Below are 15,722 nucleotides of genomic sequence, written 5' to 3' on the forward strand. Positions count from 1 at the left end.
TTCAGGTTTACTCCACTTTATTAAAAACTACAACGACAGAAACAAGAACTGTGTACAAATGAGAGAATGAGGAAAGGGCCAGGTAGGAGAACAGATCACACAGCAATGGTGAGGGGGTGGCCCGGCTCCGACGACCCTCACCATCTGACCCCAAACCCACTCCTCCCACTGGCGGAGGCCAAGGCTGCAGGGCCGTCAGAGGACGCGAGGCTGTGCCGACAGCTTAGGGTCCCATCTGTGCAGGACCCACACGCTGCCCCTACTCACGGGAGCCTAGAGAAGGCTGCAGGACACAATTCAGAAAAACGCTGCAAATACTGAGAACTTGCTCTTCAACCACAGGCAGCAAAAGCAACAGGACACGGAACTCATGCCAAGAGGCCAGCAGTTCTGGTGACACCCTTCCGTGCTCAGCCCCCTAGAACAGCCCCCAGGGGCCCGAACACAATCGACTTCAATCCCCAGAAGGTCAGGCGAACCTCCTGCAAGTGGTGGGCGGTTGTCAGAGGGCTGAAAACGCAGCTCTGGGAAGTCAAGTGCCCCGAGATGAGAGCAGAGGAAGTGAGTCAAGGAAATAAAACACCTCGGCCGTGGGGTGGATGCAGCCACACGGCACCGCTGCGAGCCCGGCCCCACGACTCGGAGCCCCGCGCAGTTTGGTTTTGGGTCCCTGCAGCAGAGTGAAGTCAGCACCAGGTCTGGCCTTCCACCAGGACCACGGAGCTGCCGTGGACGCTCAGAACTGCTGAAGGATCATCTTGCGTTTCAGGTCGTGGGTGAACTTGTGCCTCCTGAAGAGCTCACTGTCGTAAAAGGCAGACAGGTTGTGGATGTTGATCTGACGAGCCTGAAAAGGGGACGACCAGTGAGCCGTGCGGACGCGTGGGCAGGTCCCGAGCCCGAGGCCCCAGCAGGGGAGGCAGGCAGGCGGGGCCTCTGTCCCCGTCACAGGGAAGAGCGAACCGCTCTGAGGCCGAGGGAGGGTCTGCAGCTGGACACGGGGCTTGAAATTTCAGCCCGGACAACGGCCGTGAACTCGGACAAGCTGCATGGTTGCCCCGGCCCGGCGCGTCGGCAGGACGGGTGACAGTAATGGGACAGTAGTAGGACACGTGCGTTGTGACGGCCCAGGCAAACCCCGCCCCTGGCCACGCCCATACCTTGTCCACCAAGTCCTTCTCGGGCACCTCGATCGTGTCCTGCTGGGCCCCGAAGCGGTTGCGCTGATACGTCACCTGCTCGGCCACCAGCTGCTTCAGGATGAAGAGCAGCAGCTCGTTGTTGTCCCGGCGGAACGACAGGTAGCGGGCAAAAGTCTACGGCGAGAGCGGAGGTGACCCTCCTGCCAGGCCCCCCCGAGCCAGCTGCTCCTGGCAGCAGAGGCAGGTTGGACTCCCGCGGCCCAGGCCTCGCCCCCCATGGCCCAGGCCCCGCCCCCACCTTCCGCATGCTGCGCATGACGCTGAACTTCTGCGTGTCCACGAAGCTCTCGAGCATCACGCGGATGGCCATGTTGACGTCATCCTCCATCACGTAGTCCCGCAAGTGGATGCGCGCGTGGGCCTCAGCCATGCGGATCATGGATTCGATGTGACGCACCGTGATGGGGATGCTGCCCGTGGCCTGGAGGGAGGGCCGCGTCAGGTCTCCCCGCGGGACGGCCAGCACGTGGCAGAGGGGCAGAGCTGGTGCCGCCGCGAGGCCCAGCTGACCCCCCTGCAGGGCAGCGCCCACCGGAGCCAGGCGCGCCCAAGCTTCCCCTGGTTCCCAAAGCGTGAAGGCTCACGGCTGCCACCGCCAGCCCAGCACGTGTGCTCCTGGCAGCTCCCGGGCACCCGGAGTCTACACGCCTGTGGGCGGCTGTATTTGTTACTGTCAGGTACCAGGGACCGCCTGACGCAGTGCAGCACAGGGAGAAAACAAAGCTGTGTTTCTGTGAAGCCCAAGCTAATGCTCTGAAAAGACGTGATTAAGTGAAAAGGTGTTGTTAGGAGGGAGGGAAAGGGAAGGAGCGGTGGCTGTCATGCTTAGGTAGGTGAGGGAGCAACCTGCAAGAACTCTGCAGTCCACCTGCTTGCAAGCTGCCTTTAAATCTCTCCCCACCACGAGTGAACGCAAACTAGCTCAGGCGCGTGCTCATTCGGGTGAGGTTTTTGCAAAGTCACTGGAACTAAATCAACGGCCCAAGAACAAAGACCTCAGCTGTACCCTGAGACAGACAAACGCACGTACGTTTAAGTTCCGTCTAAGCAAAACAGTTAAGGTGAGTGAGTATCGTGTCTTTAAGGCCGTCCTGCTGCTCCAGTGCTCCTGGACCCACTGAGCACACAGACAAGGCTCTGCCGTGCGTCCCCCTCTGCCCCATCCTACCTGCCCCACCTGGCCCTCACCATGGATTCCTTCCTCAGGTCACTGTACATCTTGGCCACCTTGTCCTGGTCCATCTGGTTGAGCTTCGGGTGGACCTTCTCCTTGGCGTAGATGATGTACTTCTTCAGGACCTCCTGCGGCAGGGGCTCCACGCCATATGTGTTGGGCATGGGGGGCTCCGGGGCGCCCCCCAGGCCCCCATCCTCCTTGTTGCTGGGGTGATGTCTGATGTGGCTGCCGACCACGAAACGGGCCAGCATCTCATCCTGAGACAAGACGGAGAGGACAAGAGCGGGTTGAGCCTGGCGCCTGGCTTGGAGCAGGTCAGCTCACTGAAGACGCTCTGTAACGACACGTGTTCCCCACCCGCTATGGGCCGGGAGCTCCCGGGGCGCACCCCCCCAGTGAGGGCAGAGGAGACAGACAGAGTTCACACTATAGGAAGAAGAGAAGCACGTGGTGGGATGGAGGCCGGAGGACAGCCTCCAGCTGAGGCCACCAGAGCCCCAGTCACGACACCTGGGAGAAGAGAACAGAGCGCGAGTGAAGCCCGAGAAGGTGAGGAGGTGTGGATGAGGAAGGGGCAGGGGGAGAGACCTCTCGGGGACGGTGGACTCCCGGCCAGAAACATGGGATGGGAGGCCGAGAGCAGGTCTGTAAGGAGAGGCAGGTCCGCCGTGCCCCCAAAGGCGGCTGGCCTCTGACAGGAGAAGCCGGGGGCCCAGGACCAAGGCTGCAGTGCATCGGGCCAGAGGAGGGAAGCTGGGACGAGGTTCATAGCAGCGAGAAGTGAGGAGACTCGGGAGCTGGTGGCAGAGCATGGGCGATGCTGGGTGGGTGGCCGGGGAGGGGTTGGCGAAGGAGAGAAATCAAGGAACTCTAGACTGAGAACAAGTGGAAAACACACAGTCCACATGGCAGCCCTTCCCTGAGCCTGGTGAGCCACAGCCCTGGGCCGACGCCAGGTCCCCAAACTCACTGCGCACACCCAGGGCGTGGGCTACATACCTGGACTGGGTCCACTGTGTCCCTCACCACACACAGGACGTCGAAGCGGGAAATGATGGGCTCCGTAAGGTCCACGTTTTCCGAAAAGGTGAGCGAGGGGTCATAGCGGCCACCTGCATCACAAAGGCAGGTCCCCATCAGGGCTCCCGCTCCCCGGGGCCCCTCTTCTCCTCGACTGGACAAGGTTCTTTCCAACCCGTGTGGCTTCAGTGACAAGAGGGGAATCAGTGGTGGAGGGATGCAGGGCCTGCCCCAGGCACCCCGGACAAGCCCGCGTGAGGCTCTCCCCAACTGCCCCAGTCGGCCCGAGGCCGCTCAGCCGCCTCCCGCGAGGAAAACCCGGGGACAAGGTGGCAGGGGCGCCTGGGCTCTCTAGCCACTTGCTGGCTGAGACCGACGGCCAGTCCCACCCTATTAAGCGCTAGGTGCTCCTCCTGTCTCCCGAGAACACGGCTCGACGAAAGCCCGGGGGTCTCCCGTCCTCCCGCCCCCCCCCCCCCCCAAGCAAGAAACGCAGGAGAGGAGCACTTGCTGCTGCTTGGTCCCTTCCTCACTCAGCGGCGCGGGTCCCAGAGCAGGGGCCCCCGGGTCTGCTCCCTTTCTGGCCGTCGCACCCACGCACCTATGGGGTTGGCGGCAGCAATGACGGTGCAGCGGGCCTGCAGGGAGGTGACGATGCCGGCCTTCGAGATGGAGATGCTCTGCTGCTCCATGGCCTCGTGGATGCTGGTCCTGTCCTGGTCGTTCATCTGCACGGCGGGCAAACGCAGGATTTTTGCCCGACCGCGGTCTCTCAGACGAGGCCCCCGTGCTCCCCACCGAGGGCTCAGCTCACATGTCAGCTCTGGGCCCGGGGACCCACCTTGTCAAATTCATCGATGAGACACACTCCTCGGTCCGCCAGGACCAGGGCCCCAGCCTCCAAGGCCCACTCCTTGCTGACGGGGTGCCGCTGGACGTATGCCGTGAGGCCCACGGCCGAGGCCCCCTGGCCGGTGGTGAAGATGGCTCTGCTGGACACTTTCTCAATGTACTTGAGGAACTGAGACTTGGCCGTGCCGGGATCTCCACAAAGGAGCACGTTGATGTCACCTCGCACCTTGTGCTTGCCGCCTGGGGGCAGGAACGGGGCAGAGGGGGCTCAGGACAGAGCTGGATCATCCCCGATTTCCCAGCCTGCTTACTGCAAACGACAAAGCAATATTCTTTCTAGAAAGGGATGTAATGCCCAGGACCAGCCACCCCACTCTGAGCACAGAACCCAGAACCATGGTGCACAAGGAGGTGCCTATGAAGACGCTGTTTGTAATGTACACACTGGAGGCCGTGCACGTGCTCTCCAGCCAGGAGGACAGCTGAATGCGGCACGATGTGGACCAGCGCACGGTAACTTCAGAGCGTGAGCTCGTTCTCTGTGTGCCCACAGCAAACGATGCCAAAGCCGTGCTGACGGGGCAGCTGGGTACGTCACGGACAGTCCCTCACACACAGACAGGGAGCACTACACTGGCTAGGAGAAACATGCCACGGTCACGGAGTGCCGTGTTTTCCGTATCAGCACACGTGTAATCTATCTGAACAGCCACCCAAAGTTCTGCCCGTGTCCCCCCGACACCAACCAGGTGACCTGCAGGGAGGTCAACGGGGGCTTCAGCCCCTCTGAGGATGTAATACAAACACACGTTCAGGTATCATTTCTACACTTAAACCTGTGCACAGAGGCATGGCTGTGGGCTGCGCTCTCCCTGGGATGAGGAGCCACCCGTGGACGTATCCTTCTCCCGGGACACCGGGAACTGCTCCCACCAAGCCCCCTGCAGAGAAGGCGGCCCCCCTGCCCCGCTCACCAGGGTTTTTGGGCTCCCCTCCAAACAGAGCCAGTGCCAGGCCTCGCTTGATGTCTTCGTGCCCGTAGATGGAAGGAGCAATGCTGGCAAAGATCTGGGGGTGGGGGGTGGGGCGATGGGAACGGTCACCATGTGCTCCGGCCTGGAGCGCCCATGCACAGCTGCAACTCCCCCGACCCCGCACTGAGACCCACCCCCATCCCACCCCCAACTCCGGGCCTTGTACTTGGTTGGCTCTTCCCGAGTCACCGAACCTGAAAGCTGACCAGAACCCCGGCCTGACCCCCTTCACTTCGTCCTGTTGCAGGACCACCCCAAGGTCGCCCGCAGAACAGGAGCAGGAGACGAGACCCAGGCCCGCGTGGGCGGGGGTGGACTCCAACAGCACGGACGCAGAAGACCCCACCCAGGATCGGCGGCCTGCCTGAGCCTGTGTCCTCGAATGGAAAGGAGATGACACTGCCCAGGTCACGGGGCCTGTGAGCACTACAGGAGGCGTCTACACAAGCCCGGGTCCTGCAGGACTGCAGGTACCGAGCTCAGAACACGGGGCGGCCGGGAGGTGGGTCCACCGGGAGGTGAGACGTCCATCTGGAAAGCCGTCGAGACATTTCGCCAATTGCTCTGGGTGTGTGTGTGTGTGCGTGTGTGTGTGCGCGCGTGTGTGCGTGTGTGCATAAGAGAGAGAAAGAGGGCTTCCCTGGTGGCGCAGTGGTTAAGAATCCACCTGCCAATGCAGGGGACACGGGTTCAATCCCTGGTCTGGAAAGATCCCACATGCCTTGGAGCAACTAAGCCTGTGCGCCACAACTACTGAGCCTGCGCGCCACAACTACTGAAGCCCGTGTGCCTAGAGTCTGTGCTCCAGAACAAGAGAAGCCACCGCAATGAGAAGCCCGCGCACCACAATGAAGAGAAGCCCCCACTCGCGGCAACTAGAGAAAGCCCGCGTGCAGCAATGAAGACCCAATGCAGCCAAAAATTTTAAAAATAAATAAATTAAAAAAAAAGATGAGAGACAGTCAACGAATCAGTGTGTAGACCTTACTTGGACACTGACCACAAGAAACTTTTCAAAAACAAAGAGACCACCGGGGAACTGTAGACCCAAGCGAACATCACCCCTAGGAACTGCTGGTATCTTCAAGTGTGACAGGGGTAGCGGGGTCAGTTTAGTAAAAAAAGAGCCTTGAGAGACACACTGGTGTAGGTGCAGGCGCAAGGGCGGGTCTGAATTTGTGTCAGAATAACAGGGGAGGGGCTTCCCTGGTGGCGCAGTGGTTGGGAGTCCGCCTGCCGATGCGGGGGACGCGGGTTCGTGCCCCGGTCCGGGAGGATCCCCCGTGCCGCGGGGCGGCTGGGCCCGTGGGCCATGGCCACTGGGCCTACGCATCCGGAGCCTGTGCTCCGCAACGGGAGAGGCCACAGCAGTGAGAGGCCCGCGTACCGCAAAAAAACAAAACAAAACAAAACAAAACACAAAAACAGGGAAGGGGGCTGCACAGAGGAGCCCAGACCAGCCATGACCTCGGGGATAGGAGAAGTTGGCAAAGGACATGCAGGGTTGCCACACCATGCCACGCTCGCGTCTCACAACTTCTGTGGTGACTTTTAAAACGTGGGCCAGGGTCCCCCGGAACTCACGATAACCTTGAGCTGGGTCCCCTGGAACCCGACACTCAGAGGCACCTCCCACACGTGGGAACCGCATGGGGGGGCAGAGGGCAGCCCCTGGAAGCAGGGGTGGAGGCCGGACGGCCTGGTGGGACCCTGGCTCTGCCACTTGTTAGCCGCGTGACGTGGGCGTCTCACATAAACCAGGCCCCCACCGCCCCACGTCTCAGGTTACTCATCAACAACAAGACACAGATGACCCTCTGCAAATCGCTCAGTGACCAGCGGCTACTCGGCGCTCCGTACACGTTAACGACCCCCTTACTGAGCCCCCACCTCTGCTGGGAGACCTCCTGCCAGGACTGCCCAGCCTGGGCTTCTCCACCCAGACCGTTTCTCGGTGCTGTGTGGGCACCAGGCACCTCGGAGGATGAGGTAATGTCTCCCTCTGGGACCAAGGGCAGCAGCCCGCTTCCTGCCTGCTGTGCTCGCAGGCTCCCTGTGCCGTCTTTGCCGGCCTGAAGGGCACGGGAGCGGCCACACCACTGCCACACCGCTCGGTGCACCCGTGCTGACCTGCCTACCTTAAGTGATAGGGCAACTCAGCGCCTGGTAAGAGGGGTGAACCCAAACCCAGGCCTGCTAGGGCGTGCCACCCACTTCCCAAGGGTTATTCCATTTACCACCACGACCTCCACATCACACAGGAGGAAACAGACCACCTGCTGCTGAGGACGCCCAGGACCCGACCCCAGGCTCCTAACACTCGTAAGTCTTACGTGCACCGCCCGCCGCCCTCAGACAGCCCAGCACCCACCTGCACGGCCAGTGAGCACAGGAATCGTCGCGCGCAGGCCCCAAAGCTGTGCTCATCCTCCCGCTGGCCCTTCCCAGCGCCCCAGCTGTAACAACCTGTAACCGCGACAGCTGGCCGCGGAGACCCCACGCCTGCTCGCTGACCTGCTGAGCCTTTAGAACAACTCTGCGAGTGGGTGCGACCCCGTCTCTGCTCACAGCCAGGGCAGCGCATCTAACCACACCGAGCACGACGCCAAACCTCCACCCTCAGTCTGGCTTCGGGCCGCGTGCGTCTCCCGTCAGTTCTTCAGACCCTCAGTGTCAGGCACGACACACACCTCTCGAACGCCTCACCCCACCAGCACCCACGAGATCCAACCCCACGGCGGCAAGCGGGGTGGAAGCCGGAGGGACGCAGGCAGGAGAGCCCACGGCAGCGGGCAGCCGGCAGACCGGAGGGAACCCATCTGAGGGCGGCGGCCACCCAGCACACCACTTGCTCCTACAGACACAGACCACCCGACTTGGAATATCAAAACCTGGGTGCCCACGTTTTTATGTGAAGTCTCCCTATTCCTAAGGAATGATAACTCATTCAAACGTTTGGAAAAACAAAAACACAGAACCACGTACCCGTTGGAAAAAACCTGTCGGCAGGCTGGATGGGGCCCACCAGCCACCAGCCGGCAAACCTCCGACTCCAACCGTTCCAATGAGCCTGACCGTTTCTGGATCTTCCCTGTCACCCGTCAACTTGTCTCCGAAGTGGCAGAGGGAAGTCACGGCAGGCAGAGGGCAGGCGGGCGCTAGGGAAGTGTTCTAGAAGCACACAGACCCCCCGCACCTGCACACGTCGGGTGTGTGTAGACAAGCTGACACAGGCCTGGGACCCAGAGTCCCCCGCCCTCAGAAACCGGCTCCGTCGAGATTCTGAAAACATGCCCGTCACACTAGCACTGGTGTCCCTCGGCGGGGGTGGGGCGGGGGGAGGTTGCCGGGGCTGTAGTGAAGGACAAGCTCCATGAGGGCGACAAGCGGCTCTCACTTCCCACCGAGAAGCCTGAACAATGCGGCCCTGGAGGGTCCCTCAGGACCCAGCACATTGGTGGAACTGCAGTGCCTGTCCTCCTGGGGCTAGGGACACCCGCCTACCCCGTGTGCCCCCAATCTTGGCAGACTAATAAAGGTGGCCGACGGGGGTGCAAGGACCTGAGCTGTGCGGCAGCAGAGCAGCCAGGGAGAGAGCTGGGAGGTCCTGCACCAACAAGAGAACAGGAAGTGGGGAGGCAAGGGGAGAGGGATGCCAAGAGGGCTGGGGGAGGGCCACGAGCCTGAGGGGCCACCCGGCGACCCAGGAGCCCGAGGGCCGTGCGGCAGAACTTTTATCAGCAGGAACTTAACGTCCTACGGCTGAGACTGGAACAACCCGGGTTTGATCTGCGTGGGTCCACTTACACGTGGACTTTCAACAGAGTCGGGGTGGGCGCCCCTCACCCCTGCACTGTCCAGGGATCGCCTGTATTTGTAAATTCTGCAACGAAAACCCCCGTCCCCCCAACCTCAGCAAAAAGCCTACAGTTAAAGGGAAAAGCAAACCCCCGTGCTGGGGTAGCGCTATTCCTGGAGAAACGACTGGGGACAGGGGTCTGATGCCACGGGACACCCCACCAGACAAGCTTTTCCTACTGCCCCCCCGGTTTCCCTTCCAGTCCAAGCCCGGCACAACCTGAGGAACCCTGACCTCACCCGTGTCCTCGCGGGCAGGACACAGGCTCAGGGGGGCTGCTGGACGTTCTTCCCCTGGAGCACAGCCCCCGCCAAGGCAAGTGGACTGAGCGGACACAGGGAACCAAACGAAGGGACCAGCTTCCAAGACCCGGGCACCAAGACGGAGGCTGCAGGGTGGGCCAGACGGCGAGCCCCGGGCACCCTGACTCTGCGGCCGCCCCGCCCGCCCGCCCGCCGTCCACCTGCCTTCTCCCCAATCTGCTGGTCCTTGGAGAGGCTGATAATCTTCTTCACATCCTCGTCAGTCAGCTCTCCCACGGCCACCTTATTGTCCTTCTTGGCCACATGGTTGGCTAGGATGACAGTGGCGAAGACGGGAAAGCCGTTGGCGGTGTTGAGAGCCCCATCGTAGTTGTTGTGGTAGATGCCGGTCAGCTCCTGGGGGGGGGTACCGAGTGTTCAGGAGGGCCACCCCGGGGCCAGAAGCTCGGGCCGGGCCCGCCTCCTCACTGGCTTCACCCGACCCCTCCTCCGGGTCCCTGGTCACCGACAGGAGAGCAGTAACTCAGCACGCTGCTCCCAAGCCCAGCACCCAGCTGGCCGCCCACCGCAAGGAGCTCAGTGCTAGAGATGGGAGACCTGACCTCGACCCACTCCCCGGGCCACTGCCACCCGTCCCCCGCCACAGCGCCCACACCAACTTCCTCGGCCCCCCGGCCACTCACTATCTCGTCTCCCGGCTTGCAGCTATCCACCAGGTCCGCGAGGAGGATGGCATCCTTGGAGCGGGGCAGCCGGCCGGCCGCCACTTTGCCAGGACTCTCCTGAATTCGGATGCGCTGGTAGTTCTGGTAGATGGTCTGCGCGGGACAAACAGATGGTCAAAGGGACCCGCCCCTAGCCGGCAAAGCCTGGGCTGTGGTCCAAGCACCGATTCTTTGTCACCTGAACTGGACCGGTGCCCTGGGGCAAGGAGAGCAGCGTTATTATTCCCACCACTGACTAGGATACGCAGAATCAACGATGGCAGGGGGGCGAGCCACTGTGACCAGCGCCACGGTGCACGGTCCCCGCTCCTGCCACCCCACCCCACCCCCCTGGGGATGCCTCCCTCCTGCCAGAAGCCAGAGCCCTGTGACAGGCCCTACAGCTGAGCGCAGTGCACGTGGACACTGGAGCCAGGCTCCGCTGTGGCCTAAGCTATGTGGCCCTGGCGAGGCCTCCCCCTCTCCGTGCCTGCCCCGCAGAAGGGGGGGTCGAACGCTGCAGCCACAGCCACACAGGAAGAAGGAAGTCACGTCACACGTGAAAAGCACTGAAGCCAACGCCCACGAAACAAGTTACACCACGTGTGGGCTTACTGCCGGGGTCACAAGGCTGCACTGTGCATGCAACCTAACATCCATCATCTCACCTACTGTCTAGAAAAGAGCCACAGGAAAAGGTGGTTTTAAGCACACGCTCTGCATCAAAATGCTTGCGTTCTAATCCTCTGGGCCACCTCCTGGCTGGGTAACCTCAGGTCAAATAGGGCCAACAACAGCACCCGCCCCACGAGGTGTGATGAAGACCACATAACGCACCCCCCCACCACGTGGCACCTAGCAAGTGCTCCAGAGACTTCGGCGTAATTATTATCCCCCCACCGGTTACTGTCCCAGGTGCCCTGCAAGCAGAGCCTGCAACTCTGCTCTCGTTCAAGTAGCTTCTCAAGAAACGTGTGTGAAGGGGGAACCTGTAAAGGGGAGGGGGACCAGCTAGACGGAGGGGGCGGGGGGACTCTGGGCAAAGGCATGGGCTCAGCTGGAGCCCAGCCCTGCAGCTGTCGCTCCCCGAGGCAAGGTGCACTTGAACTTTGAAACAGGGCAGCCTTTGCCTGCGGGCTGCCAGGCTTTTCCTGGCAAGGCGGCTACAGCTAGGGCGCTTCTCAGAATCGTAGAGCAGTGAGGCGTCAGCCCATCAGTCGTGGCAGCAGAGCAGTAGAGGGGGGGTCTGGGCTCTACCACAGCGATCGTGATGAGCCCGCCACACTTTACACTGGGAGTGGTTCACGTTCAAAGGCGGGTGTTGCGTGCCCGAGGTCTTAAGGCCCAGAGCCTTCCAGCAGGGCCTCCTGAAGACGGCACAGCAGTGTCGCAGACAGTTACAAATCAGGGGTCCCCAGCGCAAGGCCAGAGAGGCAGGTACCAGGGAGTCTGGACTGGAAAGCAGGTGCCCTGCTGAGGGGCAGCCAGGGGAGACGTGGGCCCAGTTTCACCAGATCTTCCCGCTCGAGAAAAAAAAGCCATAAACGTTGACGCTTTAAATGTCTGGTTTGTACATACTGGCTTGAATTCTTGAGAACATCACGTGGGCTGACCACATGGGCCTGCTTGCCCCAGCGCGGGGCCAACACACGCTTGCATCTTGGCTCCCGCGGCTACGGTGCCAGCCTCGCGCTCACCTCCTCCATGTTGACTTCGAAGGGGCCGGCTGACTGGCACTCGGGGCACGAGCCCGGCTTCACCTCCTGGTTCTGGGACTGGCAGAAAGGCCCCAGCACGAAGCCACACTTGTTGCAGTTGTACTTGACCATGCTGAGCTGAGGCAGGACGCCCGTGCAGCTGGTCACCACCCCGCTGGTGCGGATCAGCTGGTTCAGGTGCAGCTGCCTGCGGAGGCGAGGCGCTGTCACAGACCACAGGGCGGGGGCCGGACCCTCGCCCGCCAGTGAGGCCAGGACCCACGGCGTGGGCTTTCTCTGGCCGCGGCCACCCGCCACCCCCCACGGGTGCCCCAGCCCCCGCCGGCTCACCTGAGCGAGCGCAGCTCCTCCACCAGGGGCAGGTGGGAGATGCGCACGTGGACGCGGCTGGCGATGCGGTCATACTTGGGGTACATGGCCAGCACCACCTCCAGGGCAGCCTCGCTGAAGATCTGCAGCAGCTCAGCCGGCGCCTCGGGCAGGAAGTAGGCCAGGACGTGCTCCCTGGCGGCCAGGTCCTCGTAGTTCACCACCAGGCTCTCGCGGTTCTCTGAGGCGGGCGGGGTGGGAAGGGAGGCTGAGCGCGGAGCAGGCTGGGGCAGGCCCACCTCGCCGCGAGAAGGGGAGGGAGCCCGCCGAGCCCTTGACTCGGAGCTGGAGGCGCAGCCTCGCTCCCAAGTCCGCTCAGCGTTAGCGACGGGACCCAGAGAAGTGACGGATGCTAGGCCTCAAGCTCTGAACCTATGAAACGGGACCTAAGTGCCTGGGGGGGATACAGTGGAGTAACACACGGGGTGCCTACCACAAACTCAGAGTGCCTACAAGGCCAGGAGGAAACCCGCGAAGAAACATGTCGGATGTGAGACAAAAGGGAGAGGAAGGGCCGGTGGGGGACCAGGAGCCACTGCCTCACGTGCTGCTTTGTTCAGAAACGTGCTGCTACACGCTGATCAAAGCAGTAATCCAGATTTTTACATAAAGTCTGCCTGATCGTAAGTCCATCAAAAATGACTTCTGGGGCTTCCCTGGTGGCGCAAGTGGTTAAGAATCTGCCTGCCAATGCAGGGGACACGGGTTCGAGCCCTGGTCCGGGAAGATCCCACATGCCATGGAGCAGCTAAGCCCACGAGCCACAACTACGGAGCCTGCACGCCACAACTACTGAAGCCCGCGCACCTAGAGCCCGTGCTCCGCAACAAGAGAAGCCACCACAATGAGAAGCCCTGGCACTGCAAGGAAGAGTAGCCCCTGCTCGCCGCAACTAGAGAAAGCCCGCGCGCAACAACAAAGACACGGCACAACCAAAAAAAAAAATTAATTAATTTTAAACAAAACAAAAAAACGACTGCTGTGGTCCAGACGTACGTAGTCCCTGGACAGTGCGCTGGACCCACGATACTTTGTCTGAAAGACGGGCACCCCGGGCTCAGGCCCCGGCCCCGGCGCCCCATGTGCCCCGCACATCCGTCTGTCAAACCCACCGCCACAAGGCCGGGGCAGGCGCACCTTTGCACATGTCACTGATGCGCTCCTTGAAGACGTTGTGGCCGCGGCCGTCCACGTGGGTGCGCAGGAAGTTCTTGAAGCGGTGGTGGATCTCCAGCCGCGGGCCGGCCATGCTCACCCACTCGCGCACCGAGTGGCCCTTCAGGTCCTCCAGGTTCTCGATGCTCTCGATCATCTCGTCGGCCTCGCCACCATCCTCTGTGGCCCGCTCCACCTGCCGCCGCTTCCGGCTGCGGCGCTCCTCCTCCTCCTCGTCGCTGTCTGGGGGCCGGGGGCACGTTCAGGGCCGGCTCCCCGCACCGCCTCCCCGCACCGCCTCCCGCCTCCCCCGGGCTCCCCGAGAACGCACCGTACAGGAGCCCTCGGCGCATGCGGCCCAGGCCCCGGCCGGCCTCCCGGTCTCGCTGCCGCATGACCCGCTCGGCCGCCTCCCTCTGGCTGGCGGTCAGCTCGTCCACGTCCTCGTCGTCCGGGGCCAGCCCCTCGGGCTCGTAGACATCTATCTCCGGGATGGGGCGGTAGTCCCTGCGAGGCCCCCAGATGGAGCCTGTTAGCACCCAGACCCCAAAACAAAACCCCACCAGGAACCGGGCTCCCGAGGGCTCCGGAGCCCCGGCCAGGGCACCTGGAGAGGCTCCGAAAGGCTCCCCCACGGATCCCACACGGAAAAGGACACAGTCTTCAAAAGGACGGACCTCCTGACACCTGCTGTGACACGGGCAAACTCTGAGGACACTGTGCTCAGTGAGACAAGCCAGTCACAGGACAGAAATCCTGCGTGATTGGGCTTGGGGAAGAAAGTCCTGGAGAGGGTGGTGACGGTCGTACGACAACGTGAGTGCCGTGATGCCACTGAGCTTACACTCAGAGATGGCCGAGACGGGAATCTTGTGTCACGTGGGTTTTCCCACAGTAAAAAAGGGGAGCTCTGAGCACCAGCAGGAAAGAGGAATCGGAGGACCCACAAAACCTTCAGCTCAAAGGGCCTTCAGAGAGCCAACACAGCTCCCCATGGGCAGGAACCCTCCTGCACTCTTGTTCCTGGCAGCCCCGCCTCGAAGCCCGGACCCCAGGAGGCCCACACACATCAGCCCAACCAGCCTCTCCCGAACACATCTGTGGCTCAGTCCTTCCAGCCACAGCGAGACCTTCCACGTGACCGCCTGTCAGATATCTGAAGGACTAATGCCTCAACAAGGACCCCCACCAGGGCAAACACAGCTCCCCTCCCCGCGATTCGGGGAAGCACACATCACCCTCCATCAGAAAGATGACGAAACCGAGGACAGGGGGCGGGGGGTGATGGGATTTCTGCCAAAGGTCACTCAACAGGGCTGGGTGTCAAGGTGGCTAGCTGCTTCCAATACCACACTGGCCCCATGACGGTCCTCTTGAATTCTCCCTTTCTCAGAGGACGTGGTAATTTGGGGAACTTCTTCTTTTTTTTTTTGGCCATAGACTCTGTCAAAGAACACTCTCAGATAATCCCACACTACTGACACCAGAAACAGAACCGAGAACCAGGTATGCTTCTGGATTGATCGCTTCCAAATTCTTAAGTGTTCTCAAGGAAAAGGTACCTGTCTAGCTCGTTAAGAATTTCAAGTCATGGGCTTCCCTGGTGGCGCAGTGCTTAAGAATCTGCCTGCCAATGCAGGGGACACGGGTTCGAGCCCTGGTCTGGGAAGATCCCACATGCCACGGAGCAACTAAGCCCGTGCACCACAACTACTGAGCCTGCGCTCTAGAGCCTGCGAGCCACAACTACTGAGCCCACGTGCCACAACTACTGAGCCCACCAACCTAGAGCCCGTGCTCCGCAACAAGAGAAGCCACCACAATGAGAAGCCCGCGCACCGCAACAAAGAATAGCCCCTGCTCGCCGCAACTAGAGAAAGCCTGCGCACAGCAACGAAGACCCAACGCAGCCAAAAATAAATAAGTAAAAATAAATTAAAAAAAAAAAGAAATTCAAATCATGTGAAATGCCCGCAGTGAAATTCTGATTGGTCAATTTAAAAGAATTTGATAAATTAGACTTCAGCAGAATTTTAAAACATCAAAACCCACCATTCAAAAAAAATTAAAAAGACAAGCCATAGACTGAGAAGAAGATATTTGCCAATCACTTGTCTGCTAAGAGCCTTATATCCAGAGTAAGTTTTTAAAAACTCTTACGACTCAATGATAAAAAGTCAAGGAAACAGACTATTGATAAAAAACGGGCAAAGGATCTGAAGACAAATTTTCCAAAGATACTCAAATGGCCGACAAGCACGCGAAGCACTGCTCAACATCACTAGTCATCAGAGAAATGCAAATCAAAACCACAGTGAGATACCGCCTCGCCCCCATGAGGGTGCCTGTTGTCAAAACCCAGAAGATAA

The 15,722-nt window shown here is 60.9% G+C and overlaps 1 protein-coding gene across 6 annotated transcripts in view; it reads right to left on the reverse strand.

Annotated features, from left to right (window-relative positions):
- Positions 1-15,722, reverse strand: part of MCM2 (minichromosome maintenance complex component 2) — a 21,733-nt gene continuing 6,011 nt past the window's right edge. For all 6 annotated transcript variants that reach the window (XM_067755668.1, XM_067755671.1, XM_067755667.1 and 3 more), the window contains 14 exons: positions 13,685-13,860; positions 13,336-13,596; positions 12,160-12,379; positions 11,809-12,016; positions 10,091-10,225; positions 9,612-9,803; positions 5,226-5,319; positions 4,241-4,491; positions 4,001-4,127; positions 3,379-3,491; positions 2,391-2,636; positions 1,441-1,623; positions 1,161-1,316; positions 1-847 (listed from right to left, as the gene is read on the reverse strand). In XM_067755668.1, the coding sequence (XP_067611769.1) occupies positions 737-847; positions 1,161-1,316; positions 1,441-1,623; positions 2,391-2,636; positions 3,379-3,491; positions 4,001-4,127; positions 4,241-4,491; positions 5,226-5,319; positions 9,612-9,803; positions 10,091-10,225; positions 11,809-12,016; positions 12,160-12,379; positions 13,336-13,596; positions 13,685-13,860 (2,473 nt within the window). In that variant the 3' untranslated portion in view covers positions 1-736. The remainder of the gene's footprint in view (positions 848-1,160; positions 1,317-1,440; positions 1,624-2,390; positions 2,637-3,378; positions 3,492-4,000; positions 4,128-4,240; positions 4,492-5,225; positions 5,320-9,611; positions 9,804-10,090; positions 10,226-11,808; positions 12,017-12,159; positions 12,380-13,335; positions 13,597-13,684; positions 13,861-15,722) is intronic.

Source organism: Pseudorca crassidens, chromosome 10 (assembly GCF_039906515.1).
Source record: "Pseudorca crassidens isolate mPseCra1 chromosome 10, mPseCra1.hap1, whole genome shotgun sequence".
NCBI lineage: Eukaryota > Metazoa > Chordata > Mammalia > Artiodactyla > Delphinidae > Pseudorca > Pseudorca crassidens.